We start from the raw sequence: 22,146 nt of genomic DNA, 5'->3' as shown, positions 1-22,146 counted from the left end.
ATTTACAGTAACTCACGTATCTCTTTTTATGAGAATGTAATACAATTATCCCAATCTAATCAAAGTGCGAATATTTCGTCGTATCCCCATTGCTTTCTAGTTTCAACAAGTTTGAATCGTAATAATGTTCATAATAATGCAACAATATAAAATGTCTCTAGTAAACGAAAGCTAGATTCATATCAAAAATTTCCAAACTTTGGAGCCAAATAACATGGAAATGATGATAATATACTGTCATACTTAACAATAATTATAAAATATAAGACACGTGTCTTATAGTGCTGTAACGCTACTGTTTTTCTCTATGTCGGTTTTGCGTCATCATTATTTCTTATGTATTCTTTTCGATGCGCTTGAAAGTGAAAATATTATTGAAGTTGATAAAGATTAGAGAACATCACAAGCTCAAAGATCGCGCCAGACTATTGGCACCTGACAATTATCGGTCAGGCAGATGATAATATTTTTTGCACGTCTGTACAATTCTTATCAACTTGCACAATAAATTGTTTCGTATGAAAAATGCAAAGTTCGTTACAAAAAAAGAGGGACAAAGTTGAAAGATCGAAGTCGAGGAGCGTAAGAGCCAGCATAAGAAAAGTCTCGAGTACTTTTTTTATTTGGATAGGTATGAATGCGTTAGTTGCAAGGTACAAATAAAATTTGAAAGTACAATTAGTAAATAATTGACCGTTAATGAAATATTTTAATATCTCATCTAAATAGTTGAATATTTAGTATATTTATTCTGTATCATTAGAAATATGAACTAGAAACTTTTGTGAACACATACACGCACGCACAAAGAAACAAAAATGAATAAAATGTAGAAATCATTCGTCGTTGTGAGAGCCTAGTTATAGATATATCAACTTTAATATTTTCTGCTAAACAATTTAATATCTATAGAATATTTACTGTTTATCGTTCCCTCGTTGTAACCATTTTGTTTCCGCATGTTAAATGAGTAACGCGCATCGACTTATCTGAAATGTTCCTTGTAAATGATATACATTACTGTCATATTATTATCACGATGAGGTGTGTATGCTTTACACTGACCGTTGACCCGATCTCGCGTCTTTATCAATTTCGCCTGCTTTTCTGCAATTATTACAATGGAATTATTACATTTCTCCTCTGATTAATTTCGACGTATTATTGCTCTTATTTATCTTGCGTCAGAAAAAATGCGATTTCATTTAATCTAACGTAACATTAATTTTTATAGCTATTAATTATGAAAGTATATGAAAGATAAAAGAATCAATTATAATTTCAACAGAATTAGAAACTACATTTTCTACGGCAGTATAGATTAGTGTCATGAACAAGACATGTTTAATAAAAATTCATATTAATTCACGAATTTATTCATCGTCTTGTACAACAGTTGTTTTTTCAGAGACATAAAGTCCGTCCAAGAACTTTCTGATATCCTTGTTCTTCACTGTGGTTGATTGCTGAATAAGGGCGGCTGAAACGACGGAATATATTATTTAAATATAAATCACGCGCGCGCCCGCGATTTATTTATGCATTATCACATTTATATATTAGGCATGTCGAAGAACAGAGTTCTGTTTAGCGCACATTTATTGTAAGTGGAAAATTAATGCAGGCTATAACTCATTCGTTTAGCTAGAGCTCTTATCCGTCATAATCCGTATAAAATGCATAGGAAAAATTACTTTTCTTTTAGTTAAAAAACGGACAGGACGTTTCGGCATACCTAATGAATTATCATAAAGCATCAAGAGGATAAGTGTTGCTCTATCTATTGAAAAGAAATTCTGTGTATTTACCGGAACGGGATACATCTTCCAGAGAATTTCCTTCTATGATTAGTTCGTCTTTCTGCTTAGCTGAATTTACGACTGTGACACCAGGTGCCATTTTAACTCGTCGTATGTATTTCTCACCCAAGAAATTACGGATTTCTATCACCGTGTTGTTCTCCGTAGTTACACAGTTAATAGGGAAATGGGCATAGACGGCACGCATTTTATATTGATAGCCCTTTGTTACTCCTTTGAGCATGTTCTCAATATGAGAGCACACGGTACGAACCGCAGCCAATTCCTTCTTGGTGCCAAACCATTTTTCTACCTTCAATAATCGTGGACTGACCATCTGTTTGTACACAGAAAATACACATCTTAGAGAGTGCAATAAAAATAAAAATATGTCTTAGTATAACTTGGAAATAAAATTCAGATTTGGATGTCTCATTTATGGCAAATGAAGGGGAATCCACATTATCATCATAACGTGCGGATAATATCACAATCAATTGTAAAGTCACCATAAGATACTTTTAATAATTATATATTATAGAACACAAGTACAACAAACTCTTTACTTACACGAATATCCAGGGCAAGATGTTTGAATGATCGTTTCAAAACACCCCTTGGTCCTTTCACCGTTACCAGGCGGGACTTGACCGTAACAGTCAATCCCTCTGGGATTTTAACAGTTTGGTTCGTTACGATTTGTTTCATTCTGCAAGGCAAACAAATTTATACAGAAATATTTTACAATGTGGAATATGTTGTACATATACGATAGTAGCATTAAGCAATATTTATTTGTTAGATCCTGGAGACACGGATGTATTAGTACATGGATGATAAATAATTTATACGAAAAATATGTAGTTGCAACGCATGAATGATACAAAATGTATGATTGTGCATGAGAAATTGCGTGAGAAATTGAATTCACAAAAATCAAATTCCTTCTACTTATTGTATCCTCGAGAAAAAAAATGAGATTGTTGATACAAGTGGATTACCTTCTTGTTGTTTGGTAAAAAATAATACTTAAAAAGATTGTAACAACATACAATTAGCTTCAAATTCATTGTTTACTGTATAACACGCGGTTAAGGAGCTCGCAAGTGGACACACACAGGACAGTTTGTAGGTTATAACGACTTATTGTTAGTTTATGTTTACACAATAGCAATACGGCTATAGCTCGAGAACAATGGTGCAACTAACAAATTGAAATTTCTTATTGGCAGTTCTTTAATTTCATATGGAATTTAATATTTCTTTATATTAGCATCTTATGATTTCCACAAAGCAAGCCATTGACAGATTTAACACGTGAAGGTTATAAAGTGTAATTGTTTAACAGTTTGCATTTGACAATAAAATATTGTTTGATGAAAGAAGAATGAAAAATGACGATGCTAAAAGCGTATAATAATGAATTGATTCATACGACACATCAACGGATTACAAGGGATTTGTACGATAATTTCACCGCGAAAATAACTTTACCTCACATATGTCGCACCGTAACCGGAAAAAGATGGAACCGATGACGAGACGAGGTATGGCTGCCGTAACCTTATAGTAAGAAATATGTAGAACTTCTTTCAACTATAGTTACAAAGAGCCCTAGAGACTGTAGTTACAAATTTCTTACTTTTCATACTAGATGGCGCGTTGAAAGAATAGAGATCGAACTGTACTTGCTACACCGAGGGGCAGCGCGCGCACAGCGTAGCACCTAGCACGTAAAACGGAGCGACTACCACCTATGTACATATACAGGTTCGCGCCTCCGCGGTATGATTTTTCAGTGCGGTGCCGGGAACGCTCGCGGTGGTCGGTGGGGATGTCTCGTCGCGTAGCGTCTCTGTAGAGCCGTATGCTCGCGCATTCATGCATTTCTTTCTTCGTTACGCCGCGGCCGTGCGCGCTCTCTCTCGCTTTTCTCCTTCTCACTGCTCCCGTCGGTCTCTCTTCGGGAGTCGAGCGAGACAACATGAAAACGTAAGCGCCAAGCGGAGCGGCAAGAGCGCGCGCGCGTTGGTTGCGGTCTATCGACTGCCCGGAATCGAGCGGGGATACGAGTATGAGAGAAGTGCGCGCGCGAGGTGGTGCACACCGGTGGTGCGCGCTCTGAACGTCGTCGTCGTCGTCGTCAGGTGATGCCAGTATAAATATCATCTCGTGTCGCTTGTGCGCGCGTTGTCAGGCGCCACTTCACTTTACCCCTCACGATCCTTTCTTGCTCCATCTTTTTCGCTTTTTTATTTTTCTTTTTATCTTTTTCTTCGGCCCGATCCCTCGTTCCCGTCTCCCGTCGCTGCTCGCGGCACGAGTGACTCGCGAGTGCCTCCTCGTCGGAACTCGACGCACGCTCATCTCCCGTGAGATCGCGGTCCGGTCGACAAATGCGAGATCGAGGAGAGTCCGCTGACTTTCGCGTGCCTCAGGATAATTATCCCGTAACACTTCTTCCCGCGAAACGCGGGACGGCCCAGTGAATTACAGCGAGCGACCGAGTCGCTCTGTCATCCGTTTCTCTCTAGAGAGAGAGAGAGAGAGAGAGAAAGAGACTGGCCACTCTGCTTCAGCCTGTCCACTAGTGGTACGGGCGAACGAGAGAGAAGGAGATAGATCGTGTGCATGTGTATCTGGTATGGCTTGTCGTGGTCGGTGGTTCCTCAGCACCTTTGTTGCAGCGAGACCCGAATGCGTGCGCGAGCGCACCCCTCTCGCCTGACCGGCCTGCTCGCCGTCGTAAAGCCGCGTTCACGCGTCAAGTTGATTCTCGCACGAGGAGCGTCGTCAACTGAACGTTGCTCGTCGAAGATACGCACCACCGCGGTTAATGAGACACAACGCCGACCGATCGTCCAATCAGCTTTTAGGTAAGAGTGCCCGGCTTTTGAATCTTTCCTTTTTTTTCTTTTCTTTTAATTTATGTCATTGATTAAAAAGATAGAGATTTCTTTCAAACGAAGAAGGAGATCAGGTACAAGCGAGGATGACAAGTGATAATTGTAATCTTTCGTCTCATTGTCAGACAAGCGAATTGTTACGTCTAAATATGATTTGCAGATGTAAACGAGATTCAGTTTTTATGCGATGTAAAGAGAATTTTAAAGATCAATTGATTTACTCAACTGAAGTCGTATTGTTTTCCCTTTTTTCTTTTTAAACGCGTTGATAAAAAGGTAATACAACATTATAAGATTGTTTAATAAGTTAAACGTAAAGTGTATTCCAAAATATTATTTCTAATTCCGCGACATCCTCATATGCGGACGCATATATAAAGTTCACTTAATAAATATTTTCTTTTCAAATAACCAGTCGATGTCTTGAATGAAAACGTTTTAAAGTTATCTTTGATCTCTTCATTATCTCTTATTTATTATGCTCTTCGCGGTTATCGAATTATTCGCGATGGTTTCAATCGCGTCAGACATCAGTCTCCCCTTCACGTTCAATCGGTAGGGACGATTCGCAAGTCGGATAAACTGCTGCGTGTCTAAGATCTTGGATTATGACGCTGCGTTTTCTCGAAGCTGGCATTGTAAACAGATGATTCCTCGATTGCAACTGCGTTCACGACCACGAGCGCGACTGAAGCTTCTTTGTTTGTTGCGTCGCGCCATTGTGAATGCTACTTAAGCTCAGGTGCGCGTACACAAAGCTGCATCTCGAGGTGCATCTTGTGGCGCGACGTGGAAACGGCGGCGACGCCGCGCCCCGTCCCCTTTCGATATCACAACGCGATCCGTGTACGCGCGCGTTTTCTGGATAAGATTCGGAAATATGGAATTTACATCACCGGCGTCGCGTAATTCTCATCACTCGACGACACGATCGCACGTGGATCGAGAAAAATAAACACGAGTCTGAAATCAAGAATTATTATATAATAATATAGATTTATTCGACATACACAGATGCATAGATAAAATTTGAAAACGCGCATTAAATCGAGCAATTCGCTTGTTCTCGAATACGTTGAATACGTTCTGATGTATATTATAGTTTATTTTTGCGAGTAACATATTTTTATTTTTCAACGAAGATATCCCGAGAATTATATGTACATGCTAAAGTTATTATTTCGCCTTGATTTTATGAAATTGAACGCACATTTAAAGTAATTTCTCAGAAAGCGATAAATTACTACTTTGTATGACCTTTCGCTTATAAATTACTACTTTGTGTAATAAAGTGGAAAGCTGTGATTAAGGGCGTTAATGCACGCGTATAGAATTAAAAAAATTTTTATGCATTACAGCACATACTCTATGACATTACTAACAATAAACTTCCAAGCTACGAAATGTAGAGATTGAATTATTACCGTGAGCTGTGTTACACATACTATGATGAATGAAATAGCAACGTGCAGAAGGTACACGAAAGAAAATCAGTACTTGCGAGCTATCGTGTACCTTTTAAGGATCGAAAATGACTATATACTCGTATACAACGTAGTCACGAAGGCGATATTACTAACATGCTCATGTACAACACGCGTATCACGATACCGAGTTACTGTTATCGCTGAGAATGGAGTTGTTCCTAGTAAAAACTAAAACTCATTGTTTTCCATGAAAATGTTCGGACTTTAAGAGCACATGATTTTTATCCAAGGGCTAATATTTGTTAGATGAAATAAGCAGTCGTTATGAGAACGTTTCTCTAAAACGCTGATGGCTCGTTTATTATAATTGCAGCCAGGCTGGACGAGGATAGTCGAATGCAGCTGGGCTCAGCATGCCCTCTAAGAAGCAGTACAACCTCGTACATAATGACGAGTACGACACGCGAATACCGCTGCATAGCGAGGAGGCGTTTCACCGCGGAATCGTGTTCCACGCGAAGGTAATCTCGAGTGATCTCTTCGGTCCCCCCCTTCGTTCACGCACACCCTCCCTTAAGATTGACATGATTTATTAATTTGTTTGTAAATAAGTTTGTAAGGCTTAATTTCTTCAAAAATAGTACCGAATTAATTTACGCATCCTATATATGAGGATCTTACCTTACGATGTTGTCACATCATCAAATGATTTTGATAGTAACTAATTGTAGCGCAAATTCTTCATCACAAGAGCTTCGCGCACTTGGTGTGCTGAAGATGCATACTTTGAGAAAATAGTAGCATTAGCGGTCGATAGCGCTCTCTCACGTCCGCGTCAGAAGGAAATGTATGTCGGCTATGAACCATTCTTCGTTCTTCGGACGATCGCGAACGAGAGCATCTGCTTTGACACAGTGCGTTGAAAAAGAAGCCTTCGCGCCTCTTTCGACCTATTTCGGTGAAATATTGCACCACGTGAGTTGACACTACACTGTGGTACGTATGAACATATAGCAGATGTCCATATTAAAGGGAGAGAATATGTAAATAACTCGGGTCGCATCAATGAATCAAACAACACATAATTTTATAGCAGGATAGGCAACTTTCACAAAAAAACCAAAATTCTACAAAACGTCGCTAATATCACCATCTAAACTCGGATTACTTAGTTAATGACCTAATATATATTAATGTTGTAATTAATATGTACATTTTGTAACTCTAACGTGAATATTATTATTATAAAATCTAGTCACGTGCCGTACCGTCGAATTTTGATTACTAACTTGCACCACTCGACAAAAGGTATTCTCCGTACAATTGACATTTCTCAGCTGTTTTTCACAATGGGTACTTTACAGCAGAGTCTTTTCGCAACTGAACTGAATTGTGCAAGGCGGATGTAAACAGAACGACCCTAAGGTGAAAACGAGGCGCAAGTCGAACGCAACGCAGGAGGAACATTTCAGTCGCGAGAGACAACGTCGCGATTGAAACGGTGCCTGGGGGTTTTTTACGTCACGCGATCGATTCGGGGAACTGAATCCGCACTACCGGATTGAGAGGAGGGGGCCCCTCTCTCGCCGCTGCAGGCAATACGGAATAATAATATTTGGACGTCGTCGATGGTGCAACAATTGCGCGACGACAGCGCGATATGTAAACCAGCAGGCTTTATTTCTGGACGACGCCGGCCACACCGCGTGTCGTGACGTCATCGTGTATCGTGCACGTGTTTATTTCGGTGGCACTTCACCTGCGCGAGGAAGGTTAGAGCTTTCGTACGCGCGCGCGCGCGCGCGCGATTCGCGTTCGGCAGAGTCGGCTTACGCCGCGACGCTCGTGACGTCTGTACGATGTGACGTATGCGCTCAGGATACGGCGCGAAATGCCCGAGAGATGCTGCCTCTCAAACACGTTCGGAGGACGCGTGAAGCGACGCTTCCCGAATCTCCCTCGGTTCACGGAACTCGAAGCGATGTTCTATACATTTTCTGGCAGCTTAAGAGAACGTCGTGGTAATAAAAGTTCAAAGTAACTGTCGAAAGTCGATGACTTTCAATTTTTCAAATCAGTTTACATGTAATACAGATAATAATGCTAGTGACATCTGTATTATAGACAATAATGTCTAATCATGAACAACGATTATTTGACCGAAATGAATAATTTGCATTCTACCGAATGCAATAAAGTAAAAATTGAATCAAACTTTTTTCGACTGTTCCTGAAGTCAGCTTTTACAAATTTGGACTATGTAATTGCACTTTTTAATCGTTCAACGATGGACACACGAGTTAAAGAGCGATATGAAATTTTTCATTTTTCAAGAACGAACGTGGTTTCTCTCCGTCGCGTCGGTTATTGTTATTGCGAGACTGGCATAGTTTATCGATCGCGAATTTGCAGAGAAACTGGCTACGGCAGAGGCGCGTGTGCGTGAGAAGAACACCACGTGTGACTCGGATCACCCGAACACGTGGCTGAGACCATCGCCTCAATGGGGGAATTCTAAATACAGATCGTCTTAGCGCTCCTTCGCGGTATGATTATGGCGGCGTAACTACGTACGTGCGTTTACGTTATGTACGCGAAGCGGGACGACCTATTCCACGTGACGTTCTCTGTGAAAAATCTCTTATCGTACACGGTCTAAGACACTCCTATCTCCGATCTCTAATAATAATAAAAGGATACAATTAATACTAATAATGATATAAAAATAAGTTTATTATAATTTTATATTATAAAATACTAATAGTAACCGTTACGCTTCTTCTGTTGCAGTTCATTGGTTCTATGGAGGTTCCGCGACCGACTAGCCGAGTGGAGATCGTGGCGGCGATGCGAAGAATCCGCGTAAGTATACGTATACGCGCATCAGAGCTAATTATTAATCCGATTAGAACGGTAGTGGGATACGACTTTCGGTATCGGTTCGCGTTCTGTATCTTATCGTATTAAATTCCGATCTGTTATCCGCAGTATGAGTTTAAGACCAAAGGGATCAAGAAGAAAAAAGTGACGCTGGAAATCTCGGTGGATGGGATGAAAGTGACGCTACGAAAGAAAAAGGTAATTTTTCCTCTCAAATATTGTATGTTGATACGCGTGTGATTGGAGTGAACGTGAATTCGTTGATTTTTCGCCGACGCGACATTTAAGAGATGACTCTTTTCTCTGATTTCCAAAATCAAGCCGACTCGTTGGTCTTGTTAGAGTTACAATAAAAGGATATGCTACCTTGAACTCGTGCGTGTGATTCCGTCATTCGCGAGGCTGTTCAAGATACGAGGTTCACCATAAACGTATCTAATAAATGAAACCGGAAGAGTCTCGCGGTAGCATTTAACATTGAATGTTTGAAAATGTGAATGCAAGGTGTCTCCGCGCATGAGACGAGGAAGGTCCAAGTGCGTCTTCCGCGAATGTCGAGGGAAAAATCGCGCGCACAAGCCCGTTTCACCACGCGTATTTCGCAACGGTTGCAATTTAAACGAGAAATAATTTTGGATAAGCGCCACGTTCTATCCGCACTGATACACATCAGGAATCGTATATATTTGTTATACGCGTGTAACGGCGCGGATACAACAGTAACAAATCAGTGGTAACTAACAATAACTCTTAAAGTGATGATCGCTCATCTTCCGCTTATCGTTTTCGCAGAAGAAACAGCAGCAGTGGATGGACGAGAATAAGATATACTTGATGCACCATCCGATTTACAGGTGAGATAGCATTGCATCTGACTGCTATCGTTTATCACTGTCGCTTTCTTTTCCTGTGAATCGATTTCATTTACGTTTTTCGGATGTTCTTTTTGTTTTTTGTACAAAAATTGTACGAAACGAGATGTTAAATTGGTTAGTGAAGATAAAAGTAGATATAAAAAATGCAAAATGGAAAGATACGTAAGTTACAAATATGCAGACCATATAAATATAGAATAAGTATATCAAATATATATATGGAAATTTATATACATATATATAGGTTTGCACTTTTTGGACACATGATTCGTATATTTATCGCATTTTCTTTCTCATTGAAATTCCGTGAGAGTGAAAAATAGATTGAGAGCCATTCTCAGTCTGATTTTACGCATGTAGTAAATTGTAACGATCGTCTTGCAACTACCGACTAACGCGCCGAATCTGTATCGTGTTTGCACTAATAATAGTTTTTAAATAATAAACGGCGGAAAAGTCAATTATTCGGAACGCACGAAGCACGTCTGGCGGCGAAAAACTCGTCGGCGCACACATACACGCAATATGCGTACAAGAGACAAATTGTTTTGGTTTCTGATACGTATAGCATTATACACATGTACACGTCAGAATACATGCAATAATGTTAAAACATCGGTAAACAGAATTTGCATGTTTCCGGCCAAATATATAAAATATTCGAAAATGATGATCTCACGGTTGTGAAGACGTCACGGCGTGTATAGTGCGTAATTTAATAAGCTACATGCTGCCGATTATTTTTACAAAACAGTCTCTGTAGAAATAAAAATCAAACGTATGTTTCAGGATATTCTACGTCTCGCACGATAGCCACGATCTAAAAATATTTAGTTACATTGCCCGTGACGGCAGCAGCAATACTTTTAAGTGTAATGTCTTCAAATCTAGCAAAAAGGTGAGTTCTGCATTCATTTATACACATTTCTGAGCTTCCGATATTTCGATATCGCGTTCGCGTGATCTTGGATTATGTCGCGTTAAAGAACTAAGAGAACTGAATTAAGAGGAAATCATATGAAAATGTAATTATGGATATAATCATTATTAGCAATTGTGAAATATTACAGTTGCCAGTTTATGTTGTTTTTAGTTGACGATCTTATAATTTATGTATATTGTATATTGCAATTTTACTACATTTTACTAGATATCTTTACTAGATATCTTTACTAGATATCGTGCACTAGATATCCTGCACTAGATATCCTGCACTAGATATCCTGCACAAATTTAAAAATTGTTAAACAAATGATAAATTGGTTACGCATCACAAATATAAGAAATCATATAATTATTAAATTAACTTGATGCTCTTTTACATTTTTAACAAAAATTGAGATTAATAAAAAGTAATAAAAGCGCTTTAAAGCAATATTTGTATTCCGATCTAAAATAATCATTACAAGTGGATAGGATTCAGGGATTAATATTGGATGAATTTACACTTAATAAATCATGATACTAAGAGACAGAAGAGAGTAAAGCGACATTAAATTACAAATAGCGGTCGAGAAATAGAGCTTTGTCCACGACGAAACGTGCGGTAGCTCTGTCGAGCGCGCTGTCGGGAGCGATTAGTTAAATCTCACCCAGATCCGAGATCGTTCGCATCCACCTATTTATCCGTGGATCCATTTAATTCGCGTACGCCCGCGCCGTACGCAGTACCAGCCAACGTGAAATTACACTGTGCACGGACATACGCATGTGCACAAATACGCGCGCGTGCGACAATTCACGCGGTTCGCCCGCGTCGGTCGCCTGGCGCTTTATCAACTCACGTTATTGTAAATCTATAAATAAATGTGGACTCTCTCTCCTTGGCCGGCGTCTCGCACACCCCCGCCCTGTTCCTCCCGCCGATCTTTTCTTCGCGGCGGACGGTATCGGGTGGCGAGGATGCGAGGGGGATGCATGTCAAAGTGAGTGTGTATTTTCGCCTTTTCGTGGGTGGAGGGATGGCCCGGTGAAGTTGAGACGCGGAGAGGAGGCGGAAGGGTAAGGGATCGGGGGTATCGTTTTGTCATGTATTTGCAGTTGCGGCCGTGTGCCGTTTCGGCACATCGAGTTATTAAAATAGTCTGCTACAGACCCGGCGCGATCTTCCGCGACATCGACTGCCGGCCGTCTGGCGATTTCTTCGATCGGAAATTCGTTGGACGTTCGGAGAACAAGAGCTCGCTCGCGCGCGGTCGAGACTTTGTAACGTGTGATTTTAATCGACGCACGTGTATGTAGATACACGAATGTCTGTGGCTCTTCTGCAAGTGTCAGTAGCTCTGTCCCCAATGTATACTTGAGTTTATTATACCCCTTACACCATATCATAGTACACCATGAAATGTATACTATAATACATCATACTATGTGATTACATATAGTATCTGGTTTGAGTACAGTATACGTGATACTATATACTGTACAGTACTTGCATATCGATTGCAAAATTGCAAGAAAATTGCTTGTCTATATAAATATTTATGTCATTGTCATTAGGATAAAAGAGATACATTTGAACAAATGGTGTAATTGATTGCAGTAATATTATAAATTTTCACTTTAATGTAAACATATATCCCAATTGCGTGATACAAAAATACACACGTATCTAATATAAACATTATGGTAGAGACATTCTCTCCATGTAATAGTTTATTATCTTTATGCGATGTACATTGGAAATTTTTCATAGTGCAATGTCGCAAAGCTTTTGAAATATTTTTGATGAAAGGAAGCGAGAGAATTTGTATTTACCTATTAATTTTCACGTATTTGCTGATTCTATTTTTGTATCCCGGATATCTATGTATATGTAATATCGCGTTTGTGGGTTTTCCGGTAAACGTGAATATCTCCATTTGTCTCTTTGTTAATTATGATGTGGAGATTCTGGATTCCACTTTTGAAATCTGGGTAAATCTAAAAATAACCGGCGATTCCCACAGGAGATAATATATCTAGGATGTCGCAGAGATATCCGCTTTGATTTGACATTCGCAGCGTTGAACGAAACTTCTGAAAGAGCTTTTGCTTGTCCCTTTTATCAGCTATTTCAACTTTATATCGATTCCTCGAATGTGGCCAAAATTTACATTTTTCGAGTGTTCCACAAGCATATAACAAGACTAAATTTATATTACATATTAGTATAATACTAAAATAGAAAATATAGCATAATATTAAAATCAATGTAAAGAGTATAATAATAATAAGCTAAATTGGGATATTCCTCCCGTGTTTGTATGTTAGCAATGCACAGTTGTGTGAGAATTTCTTTGAAAATATAATATTTCTATATTCTCAAGCACAAATTGTTTTGCGCCCGCAATTCAAAGATTCGCTTCAATGCAAGTTTAATATGAGTTACACTCGCTTTCGGTCGATATACAGGAATATATATCACAAACTTGCCAACTATGTAAGATAATTACGCGTTGCTACAGAACAAAATGGTACAATGTATAATTCATCGTCACCGAGGGACATGGGAGTCTCGGGTGACACACCGACTGTTAAACAACGTTTGGCGTTATCCTCGCAGTGAACTATAGAATAGCAGGCGACTTTTGAGCATTGCTTTCCGCATTCTCCTCGGCCCTCATTCGATATTCCAAACTCTCGATTTGCCCGTCGAATTTTTGGATTTTTCAACAGGAGTGAAAACAGAGATACTGAGTAATTGATATAATTTTTCTGTGCTTCTCGAGTCGACTAATTGACCTTAAAAGTAATTATGAGATTGATTACAGTTATGAATCGAAATTTAAATTGACATTTCAATTCAATTCAATTTTAATATAATTTTCATTCGATTGAATTGGATTCTTTTATTTTGAATGAATTATGTCTACTACTTAAAACACTGCGATTTTTTGACTTTCCTAATATTAATTTAGAAATTAGAAACAAAACTATTTCGTTATACATAAAAAATGAATTTTAATTATTCCAAATATGATTTTACATTCTACTTATTACTACATTACTTGAGCTCTATATTTACAACTTATTACCAAAGATTTATACAATAAGATTTCTTCTATTTACGGAAGTTACTCAATCCTGCCCGCTGAGATTCAGCATTAAACATGTTCACTTGATTCTAAGTTTTATTAATCCTATACAAAAGTCGTGCACGTTAACCTCTATTGCGCGCATTTAGCTCTACATCGGTGCAATCTGGATACGAATCGTATTGTAAATGAGAGTCGATTTGGACCGCGCAGATTACGTGAAGAGAGATCGTTGCGGAGGAGGAAGAACTGGGAGAAAGAGAGAGAAGTGCCATTGAGCGGGCCGAGAGCGAGAATATTAATGCGCTTATAAATAAACCCGGGGGAAAAATCCAGCGAAGCGCCCGCGTAGCTCTGCGGCGGCTGCTGCTGTTGCGTGCTTCTTGCTGGCGAAGAAACCACGCTAGGAAGTCGTACGGTCAACTTCGCCAGCTTTCGCGGTCCCATTTACCAAGCTCGACACCCTAACCTTAGTCTTAGTTTTCTTCCTTTTCTTCTTCCTACGCACATTACCGGCTCTCGGATATGCATCCGGTGCAACGACGCGCCGTGGAAGCCGTAGACGATCATCATTGCGCGATCCTCGAGGAAGTGATTCTGTGCGAACGATGTGCATCGGAGATCGAAATCGACGTCGTGGTGATTAAATGATCGAGCAATGATTGAGGAGTTGAAGATATATGGGGTGATGAGCGAGTGAAAATAGGAGATCAAGTTCGATTCGAGAGCATGTGTTATAACATGAAGGCGCTGGGTAAGGGATCTACGGCGATACGGTAATACACAAAGGGGAAATTTTCATTGGATAGTGTATTCGTGTACTAGTTGGAAATATTGCCACAATTAAACATTACCATATCGCGCGACTGAATTATTCATACTAGAGTTACAATTTGCATATTAGCAATTGATCAATAGTTGTATTAGTTAACGAGATATGTATTTAGAAGATGTGTGTAAGACATAATACTTTTTCAATTGATGTATTAAGATTTTTGTTACTATTGTTGTGTGTAAGGGATTTCTCACAATATTTTGCAAGTTTTTGCTATTAATTTATTGCAATTATTCAATGTTATAGATATATATCTTAAATAGATCAGACTACTATATGTTTTCAGTTTATGGATATTGATATCTCCCAGAAAAATTCTCTCTGCGTTACGTTTCCAATTACAGAATCATCACGCGCGGAAAAGAATAATGATCAAATAATAAATTAATAATAATGAGAAGATTTTCTTCATATTCAGTCATATTGAAGTCAACCGTTCCGTGTGACCTTATCTTTTTTCTCTTTCTTCTTTAAATGTAATCGTTTCTTTCAGTAAAATCATTAACGTCATGATAAAATCGACCACATGATCAAATACAATACGTACAATTTAGGATCGATGTGTCCTCGTGCAATGTGCGATTCTTCACGGAAACTACGTGGGTCCCCATAATAGCTTCTATCAAATTACGCGCGATTTAGCGGGGAATTTGCCAGAGGATTGTATCCAGCACGACTATTTATAATTGAAAACGTGGCGCGCCAACATTGATTCTTTGAACGGTTCGAATTCGAATCGCAAATCGTATCCACGGATATAAAACAAATAAATGCTGGAGGGTGGCGAAGTGTTCGATGCTCGTGAAAACGGACGTACGTACTTCCTGAAGCATAAAATTCGACGATGTCTGCGACTTGCGTCAGCGGTTACGATTATTTATCCTGGGGATTGTCAAATGGCTGGCGTACGTCTTTATTACGCTATTACCGCTGCAGCATTAGCTGGCATTGGCGATAATGCATTCTAGACATCCATCGATGTCCATTTAATGTAATATGCGTCAGATATGCGCACACCTAACATATTCTGACATTCTCGCGAGTGTCTAATGGACGGACACGTAGACTGTTTACAGAATTATGTTTGTACAATTAAATATACATAAGTCGTAGGACAAGGGAAGATATTTCGAGGTTCATAGATATTTAGGTACAAAATAGGCATTTGGAAGTTTATGGAAATTTAAAGAAAGCGAATGAAAGATGAAAGTTTTTCTACGAATAAAGTCTTGAATGCAAGCAATAATTCCTTGATATTTCGTGTACTACTCATTAGCTGCGAATCGCTTGCCTATGTGAAATCTTACACGTGTTTACGATCTTCACGGCCTCGACAAGAAGCTGAAATAGGTTCAAAAGAACTCCCAAGGTAAACGGTCCGCCTTTGTGCCACCAAGGTGACGAATCTTCTAAATAAAAAAAAATAAAGAAAGAAATGTAGCTCGCGAGATCTAGCGCAATATGGACGACACCGTCCGCAGCTGTGAACGCGTGAAAATTTGGAGGCGGACGTAAGCGTCAGGTATCCTAGAATCATGCTCAAGCATTCGTTGAGGTCGATGATGGCATCGACCGAGCTTCCTACGCCAGGAAGTCCCGGTCCTAGTCCTGGTAGCCCTTTCGAGATGACACCTAGACCACGCAAGAAGCTCTCTTTCAAAGAACCAGAGACCCTCAATCACATGAAATCGCGCAAGTCGTTGATACGACCGAAGCTGATACTCGCGCAAAACAGTGTCGACCTCAGCTTCGATGAAAATCCCTTTGAGGAGGAAAACGAGGATCTTGATGAGCTCGAGGTAAAGGGCACGTGTCGTTTGTAGGTACAAATTTTATGCACGTCTTCCCAAAGCTTTGTTTAAAGATTGCTTTTTCGCTTGATGTCACATAAATAATAGCAACATTTATGGAGGAAATAAGATTAAACATTTTAAATGATTCTATCCATAATCCATGATTTTTGTTATTATTTTATTATCATATACTTTTTAAATAGAAAATATTATCTAAAATTTATTGTCTAATGTTGGAAGCTCTTTAATACACATGCATACAAAATACTGTATAACACATTAATAATCATAAATAATATCATAGTATCTGTATTCCGTAAGTTTGACAAGTCCCATAAAGATTTATTCATGTTTTACAATAGTCTGACATTATTTATGTATGATTCTAAACGCTTACACGCTAGTTATTGGACTTGCTGAAAGGCGAAATAAAAACTTTGATTTAACTAGAGCCAGGCGATGAGGGTGGTCAGAACGGTTGGGCAAGCTTTCGAAGTGTGCCATAAATTAAGTATAAACAACGCTGCAGAAGATCGCGAACGAGGAGACAAGGACGGCGAAAATCACGCTGAGAATTACGGCGATGTTTATGAGGACCAAGAAGAAATTCCTAATGAACAATCTCAGCCTTCCCCGTCGCCCGTACATAAAGGTGAATATCAATTGTACTTCATTTTGCGCGCTTCTCTTAGTTCTTTTTAATATTGGTGTTCCAAAAATAATGATGATAAAAATAATCAAATTACACAAAATTACTCCTTTCCTCTGTCTTTTCCTATTTTTGTCTCGTTTCTTTTCTTTCTTTTTATTTTACACTTTATATTATTTTGTGTCTTTTATTTTATTATTTCATTTGCTTTATAATTTTCATTGCTTTTAATATATTTTACAAGTGCTAGCAAAAATAATTTTTTAATAACATATCTATAAAGTGTTTTCTTTCTGTCATTTAAATCTTTCTTTAATATTATCTTTACGTTTTTCTTTGTGCATTTTATATATATTTTTTTATTTCGTGTATTTATTTTGTTATTAATTTCTGTTGCTTTTATTACATTTCAGACATATCATTATTAGGAGATACTGAAGATTCGGTCCCCGAACAGACGTCCGTTACTTGTCTCCTTCGATCACACGATGGAGCAGCGACAACGACCTCTACCTCACCGATTAGACAGTCGCCATCGGTAAGATTCACAATCGCGGATATACCAAGAATAAATCGGCTTGTAATATTTTTAAATTAAAATTACTGACAAAGCAGACACCAACGAAGCGAAAGACTTATGGAGGACATGAAAAATATCGGTTTAGATCTTGCAGTATAAAATTAGATTTTATCGCGTATTTTTAATCAGCCTTCGGAATTTTTAAACACGAATCAAGACTTTAAAGTAACTCGTGAAGGATCGTCGTTACTCGCTGACCGTTAGGAACGGTTATCATTTGCCAACCGTTAGACGCCGTCTAAACCGTCTAAAACGGAATGCAATACTTCTCTCTGAAATAGAGGGGTATATGAAAAAAAGCTCTTGACCGTTCCGGCTGGTATTGTCTCTCCCTTCCTCACTGGATATGCACGCATCTACGCTATCAATATCATTATCCTTGCAATTACGATACAATATACAATTTAAAATTGGCCGCTATCTATCTATGTTTTAAAGGGCACGGTGACCTCCGAGTGTGGAGGTTTACTGGTGGGAGGCGAGTTAACAGCCCTGAAACACGAGATACAGCTCTTACGTGAGCGTTTGGAGCAACAGAGTCAACAAACCAGAGCTGCCGTTGCCCATGCGCGACTACTTCAGGATCAGCTAGCGGCGGAAACGACAGCACGAGTTGAGGCACAGGTATAAACAAGCGAATCGATTACCAGAACGCGCAAATATTTCGCCAACGCTTGTCTATACACGATTTATCACGATAAAACAATTTGTATCATCTGAAAATCGCATAGGCTTTATTTACGAATAACTATTTTTATCATTTTTATATTTTCTAAAAGGTGAAAATTGTGCGCACGCGCGCGCGCGCGCGCGCACAAATGTTAAAATGTGCAAGAGACATTCAATAAGATATTTCGTTAATCATTGAAATCTTGATAAGGAAAAAGACAAAGTTAATTGAATATTACAACACGAACATGATTATTTCCCCTGTTGTAGACGAGAACGCATCAGCTCTTAGTGCAAAATAAGGAATTGCTGGAACACATAAGCGCGCTGGTGAGCCACTTGAGGGAACAAGAGCGCGTTTCCGGTGGTCACGTCACCTCGCAGTCGCAAATACCGACAGCCGCGTCGATGCAACCGCCGGGTGCGGCGGTTTCCGACTTGTCGAGCCTCGGCCAGGTAACACTCTACAGAATTCCGTGACGCACGAGTGTTCCATGGAGCTTTCGGAACCGAAGCACGAACCGACTGATCGAAAGACGCAGCGGCGTTGCATCTCGATTAACGATTAACAGAATGCAATTTGTACTTTCTCCCTTTTTTATTCTTATTATTTTTTAATACCGTTAACGCCTTTTGTACTGATTTCATCTCTCTTTTTATTATTTTTTAACTTTATAATAAAACGTTTTGTACATACTTTCCGTTTTGCACTTTCCTCACTTACTTTACACTGGGCAATTGCATATCCTATTGCATATCCCCCGAATAATATGTACTGTTACTTTTTATACTCCTGATGACCTAGCGATATGCACGCACTATGTTTTAGGCGTTTTCATTTGGCGCCGATAAGACTGCCGAAACGGCGAAAACGGCCGTAGCCTCGACTTTTTGCATTATTTGCGCGACTATTTGCGCCCCTTATGGCACAAAGATTGCCAGTCAAAAAGATCGCTGATCGAAACTTGTACTAACGAATAACGGGGGGCGAGAAAGTCTTGCGTGTTGCAAGTGCGATTTCAAGCAGAGTACATTTGCGTGTGTCTTGTCTTTCGATTGCTTTACGTCGCACATTTGCGTCGAAAGGTATCTGATTAGCGAGGAATGAGTTTCACCTTAAGTTACGACTAATCTAATAACAATTAAGCACCAGTATGACGGTGTTGTCTAACAGGTCTTCACACGGGATTTCGGAGTACGCGCCGCCAATAAATGCTAGGTAACGTTATTACTCACTTACTAAAGTATCGGCATAAGCATCGTAGATCATCGAAAGATATGCTCCGATCCAAAGTACCCAAGTATCCAAGAATTGTCAGAGAGGTAAGAATATAAAGAGAGATACGTGCATAGAAAAACATAAAAATATCTATTAATATAGAAAAGAGTTTGTAGTTTTAGCTAAATTAGATCAATGTATAAAGACTTGTTTACATAAATTTTAAATTAAAAAAATTTATATATTATTCTCTGCGCAAACATGATTGATAATTCTTCTTACTCCTGAGACAAGTCTCAGTCTCGTACAGAACATACAAATAAGTACTTAATCAATAATTACTTAATCAATGATTAAAAGTATGAAAAGACGAGTCGAAAGAAAGGCAAATTTCGCGTTGCTTAAACAAAGCGGACCTCGAAGATCTTGTTCTTCAAACTGCATCTTCCCGAGTAGTGCCAGCGGACTGGTGGCCAGGGCTCGCCGTGGGAACTAGAACCGCCGACCTTTCCGTATTGCTCATATCCAGCGGAATCGCTCTATTCCGGAAGCCTGGGCGCTCTAGGGATTCAGGGTAATAACGCCACCGCGGATCAACTGCAGTTCCAGACACAGCTGTTGGAGAGACTGCACAATTTAAGCCCATTTCAGCCGCAAAGATCACCCTACAACACACCGTCGCCGTACGCGATGGGTCCGAGTTTACTCTTACCGCCGTGCAGCGGGCCAACAGTGAGTAAATCCTTCGTAATTCGATCAAGTATAAGTTTCTTAACTTTGTCGCAAACAAACATCGCAAATTTAAAACATTTAAATAACTTTTATATTTTCAATTTGGCAGCAATTAATAGAATATGATTCACAGTCTGTCACGTTCGAATTATTAGTCGAAGGATATGAGGAGAAGGTCTTTCATTCATATTATCTAGTTCAAATTTATACAATTTTGCAGAATTCGGCCCAGCTATCGCCGAGTTCCGCGTCCTTGCGAGTTTCTCAGCCGAATAGTTTTTCTTCATCGCCGGTCATGACGCACAAGCTCGACAACTACGGAGCTACGGAGAATACGGATACTCAGCAGCAGCAGCAAGCTGCATTCATAAAGCCGTTGCCATGCACCAACGATAAAAGCGCACTGTACTCATCGACCGACGCAAAGATGAAAGAGCGTATAAATCCGCAGGACGACATACCTCCGATAATTCTGGATCCACCGCCGCAAGGTAGACGCGCGGACAATAACGCGGTCAAGAAAACGAGCTCAGCGAATCAGGGCATCTCGAATAACAAGACCAATGTGCAAAATTCGAAAAATCTGGCGACCATCCTGCGAACTTCCGGTCCACCGCCCTCCCGCACGACAAGCGCTCGATTACCGTCGCGCAATGATCTGATGAGCGAGATGCAACGAACCACTTGGGCTCGTCACACGACCAAGTGATTCTATAATAAGACTACAAATTAATTCGATGTTTTTTTTTCAGCAAAAATCAACCTTGATCTTTATTTGAAAAACCAGTTGATCGTTCTCTCTCCTCTAGATTCTCTAGATCCTCCCTCCCTTGTAAACGTTTATTTGTTTAAAAAAACAAATTATTTCATAGATTTAAATACTTGAATTTACAAAGTAATTTAGGTTTGTTTAGGAGTAGATAAAACTAAAGGCGCCGAATTAATTTGTATAGTCAATTATATGCATGTGATAATACGATAACGCGTTATCCACGCGATTTCTTGTCCTGAACAGCGTAAAAATGTATCTCGTTAGTGTACGAAGAAGAAACGTCTTGTCGAATTATATTCTACTAGTTGCACATCACGAAAAACCACGCGTGGATTTGAGAATGTTTGGTTCAACGGATATCAGGGTTTGCATTTCCCTCTGAATCGCTCAAATGTAAAATCTATATCATTTCGACATTTCGATTTGTATCTGGAAATTCTTATAGACACAAAATGCATCATTTCATGACGCTTGAAACTAGAACGCTTGAACGAAAGAGGTGAAGATGCTTCATAATGCGTTCTTACCTGATGAATATCATTGAACGTAGCCGTTAAAAGTTCACACGACGAATGCAAGAATCGCGATTTCAACAGATACTGATAGATTTGTTTGTTGGGTTTTTTTGTAACATCTGCGGAGAATGTTTGTAAAAATCGAAGTAGTAACCGAAGAAACTACGAGTCATCTCACATACGTCTCACATACATGTCTCGTGTGTCCGAAGGAACAAGTCATAATGCATCTTGTCGCGATGTATTTATTCGCGATTTATAGCGTACTACTCCCATTGTATAAGAATCGTCCAGAGAATCTAACCGACGAATATTTTCTTGTGCCAAAACTATCGAGAGAATTTATTTTCAGTATATATTTTTAAGTATAATGTAAATAAAAATGTGCGTGATATTACACGGTGCATGAATGTATTTATTTCTCACACCCTTGTGTTATAATATCGCTGGCGCATGTATTTTTACAAGCTACGAATTAG

The 22,146-nt window shown here is 39.3% G+C and overlaps 2 protein-coding genes and 1 long non-coding RNA gene across 6 annotated transcripts; 1 reads left to right on the top strand and 2 right to left on the bottom strand.

Moving 5' to 3' along the window:
* Positions 1–1,345: 1,345 nt before the first annotated feature.
* LOC105279634 (60S ribosomal protein L9) lies at positions 1,346–5,481 on the bottom strand. The gene is made up of 7 exons (XM_011339524.2): positions 5,458–5,481; positions 4,474–4,717; positions 3,483–3,553; positions 3,294–3,385; positions 2,370–2,508; positions 1,809–2,136; positions 1,346–1,480 (listed from the first exon to the last, which is right to left on the bottom strand). Exons 1-7 carry the CDS (start codon positions 5,479–5,481, stop codon positions 1,374–1,376), a joined length of 1,005 nt encoding a protein of 334 aa, XP_011337826.2. The 3' UTR covers positions 1,346–1,373.
* Positions 4,537–22,066, top strand: LOC105279636 (carboxyl-terminal PDZ ligand of neuronal nitric oxide synthase protein). 4 transcript variants are annotated; one of them, XM_011339529.3, is made up of 13 exons: positions 6,631–6,653; positions 6,864–7,128; positions 7,497–7,904; positions 8,923–8,994; positions 9,121–9,210; positions 9,805–9,866; positions 10,677–10,785; positions 16,982–17,183; positions 17,594–17,718; positions 18,199–18,384; positions 18,700–18,885; positions 20,105–20,380; positions 20,601–22,064. In XM_011339529.3, the coding sequence occupies exons 4-13, from the start codon at positions 8,935–8,937 to the stop codon at positions 21,087–21,089; spliced, it is 1,785 nt and encodes a 594-aa protein (XP_011337831.1). In that variant the 5' UTR covers positions 6,631–6,653; positions 6,864–7,128; positions 7,497–7,904; positions 8,923–8,934; the 3' UTR covers positions 21,090–22,064. The 4 variants fall into 4 exon arrangements, with proteins under 4 accessions (XP_011337829.1, XP_011337831.1, XP_026828531.1 ...); XM_011339527.3 differs by lacking the exons at positions 6,864–7,128; positions 7,497–7,904 and adding an exon at positions 4,537–4,675 and having other exon boundaries at positions 6,506–6,653; XM_026972730.1 differs by having other exon boundaries at positions 6,864–7,904.
* On the bottom strand, positions 6,505–6,902 carry LOC113562674. Its single transcript, XR_003407036.1, has 2 exons — positions 6,814–6,902; positions 6,505–6,704 (listed from the first exon to the last, which is right to left on the bottom strand). It is a non-coding gene; the product is annotated as an uncharacterized LOC113562674 (long non-coding RNA).
* Positions 22,067–22,146: the final 80 nt, after the last annotated feature.

Source organism: Ooceraea biroi, chromosome 9, assembly GCF_003672135.1.
Source record: "Ooceraea biroi isolate clonal line C1 chromosome 9, Obir_v5.4, whole genome shotgun sequence".
Taxonomy (NCBI): Eukaryota; Metazoa; Arthropoda; class Insecta; order Hymenoptera; family Formicidae; genus Ooceraea; species Ooceraea biroi.
Note: the sequence above shows the minus strand (reverse complement) of the source record. Positions and strands in the feature narration are given on the sequence as shown.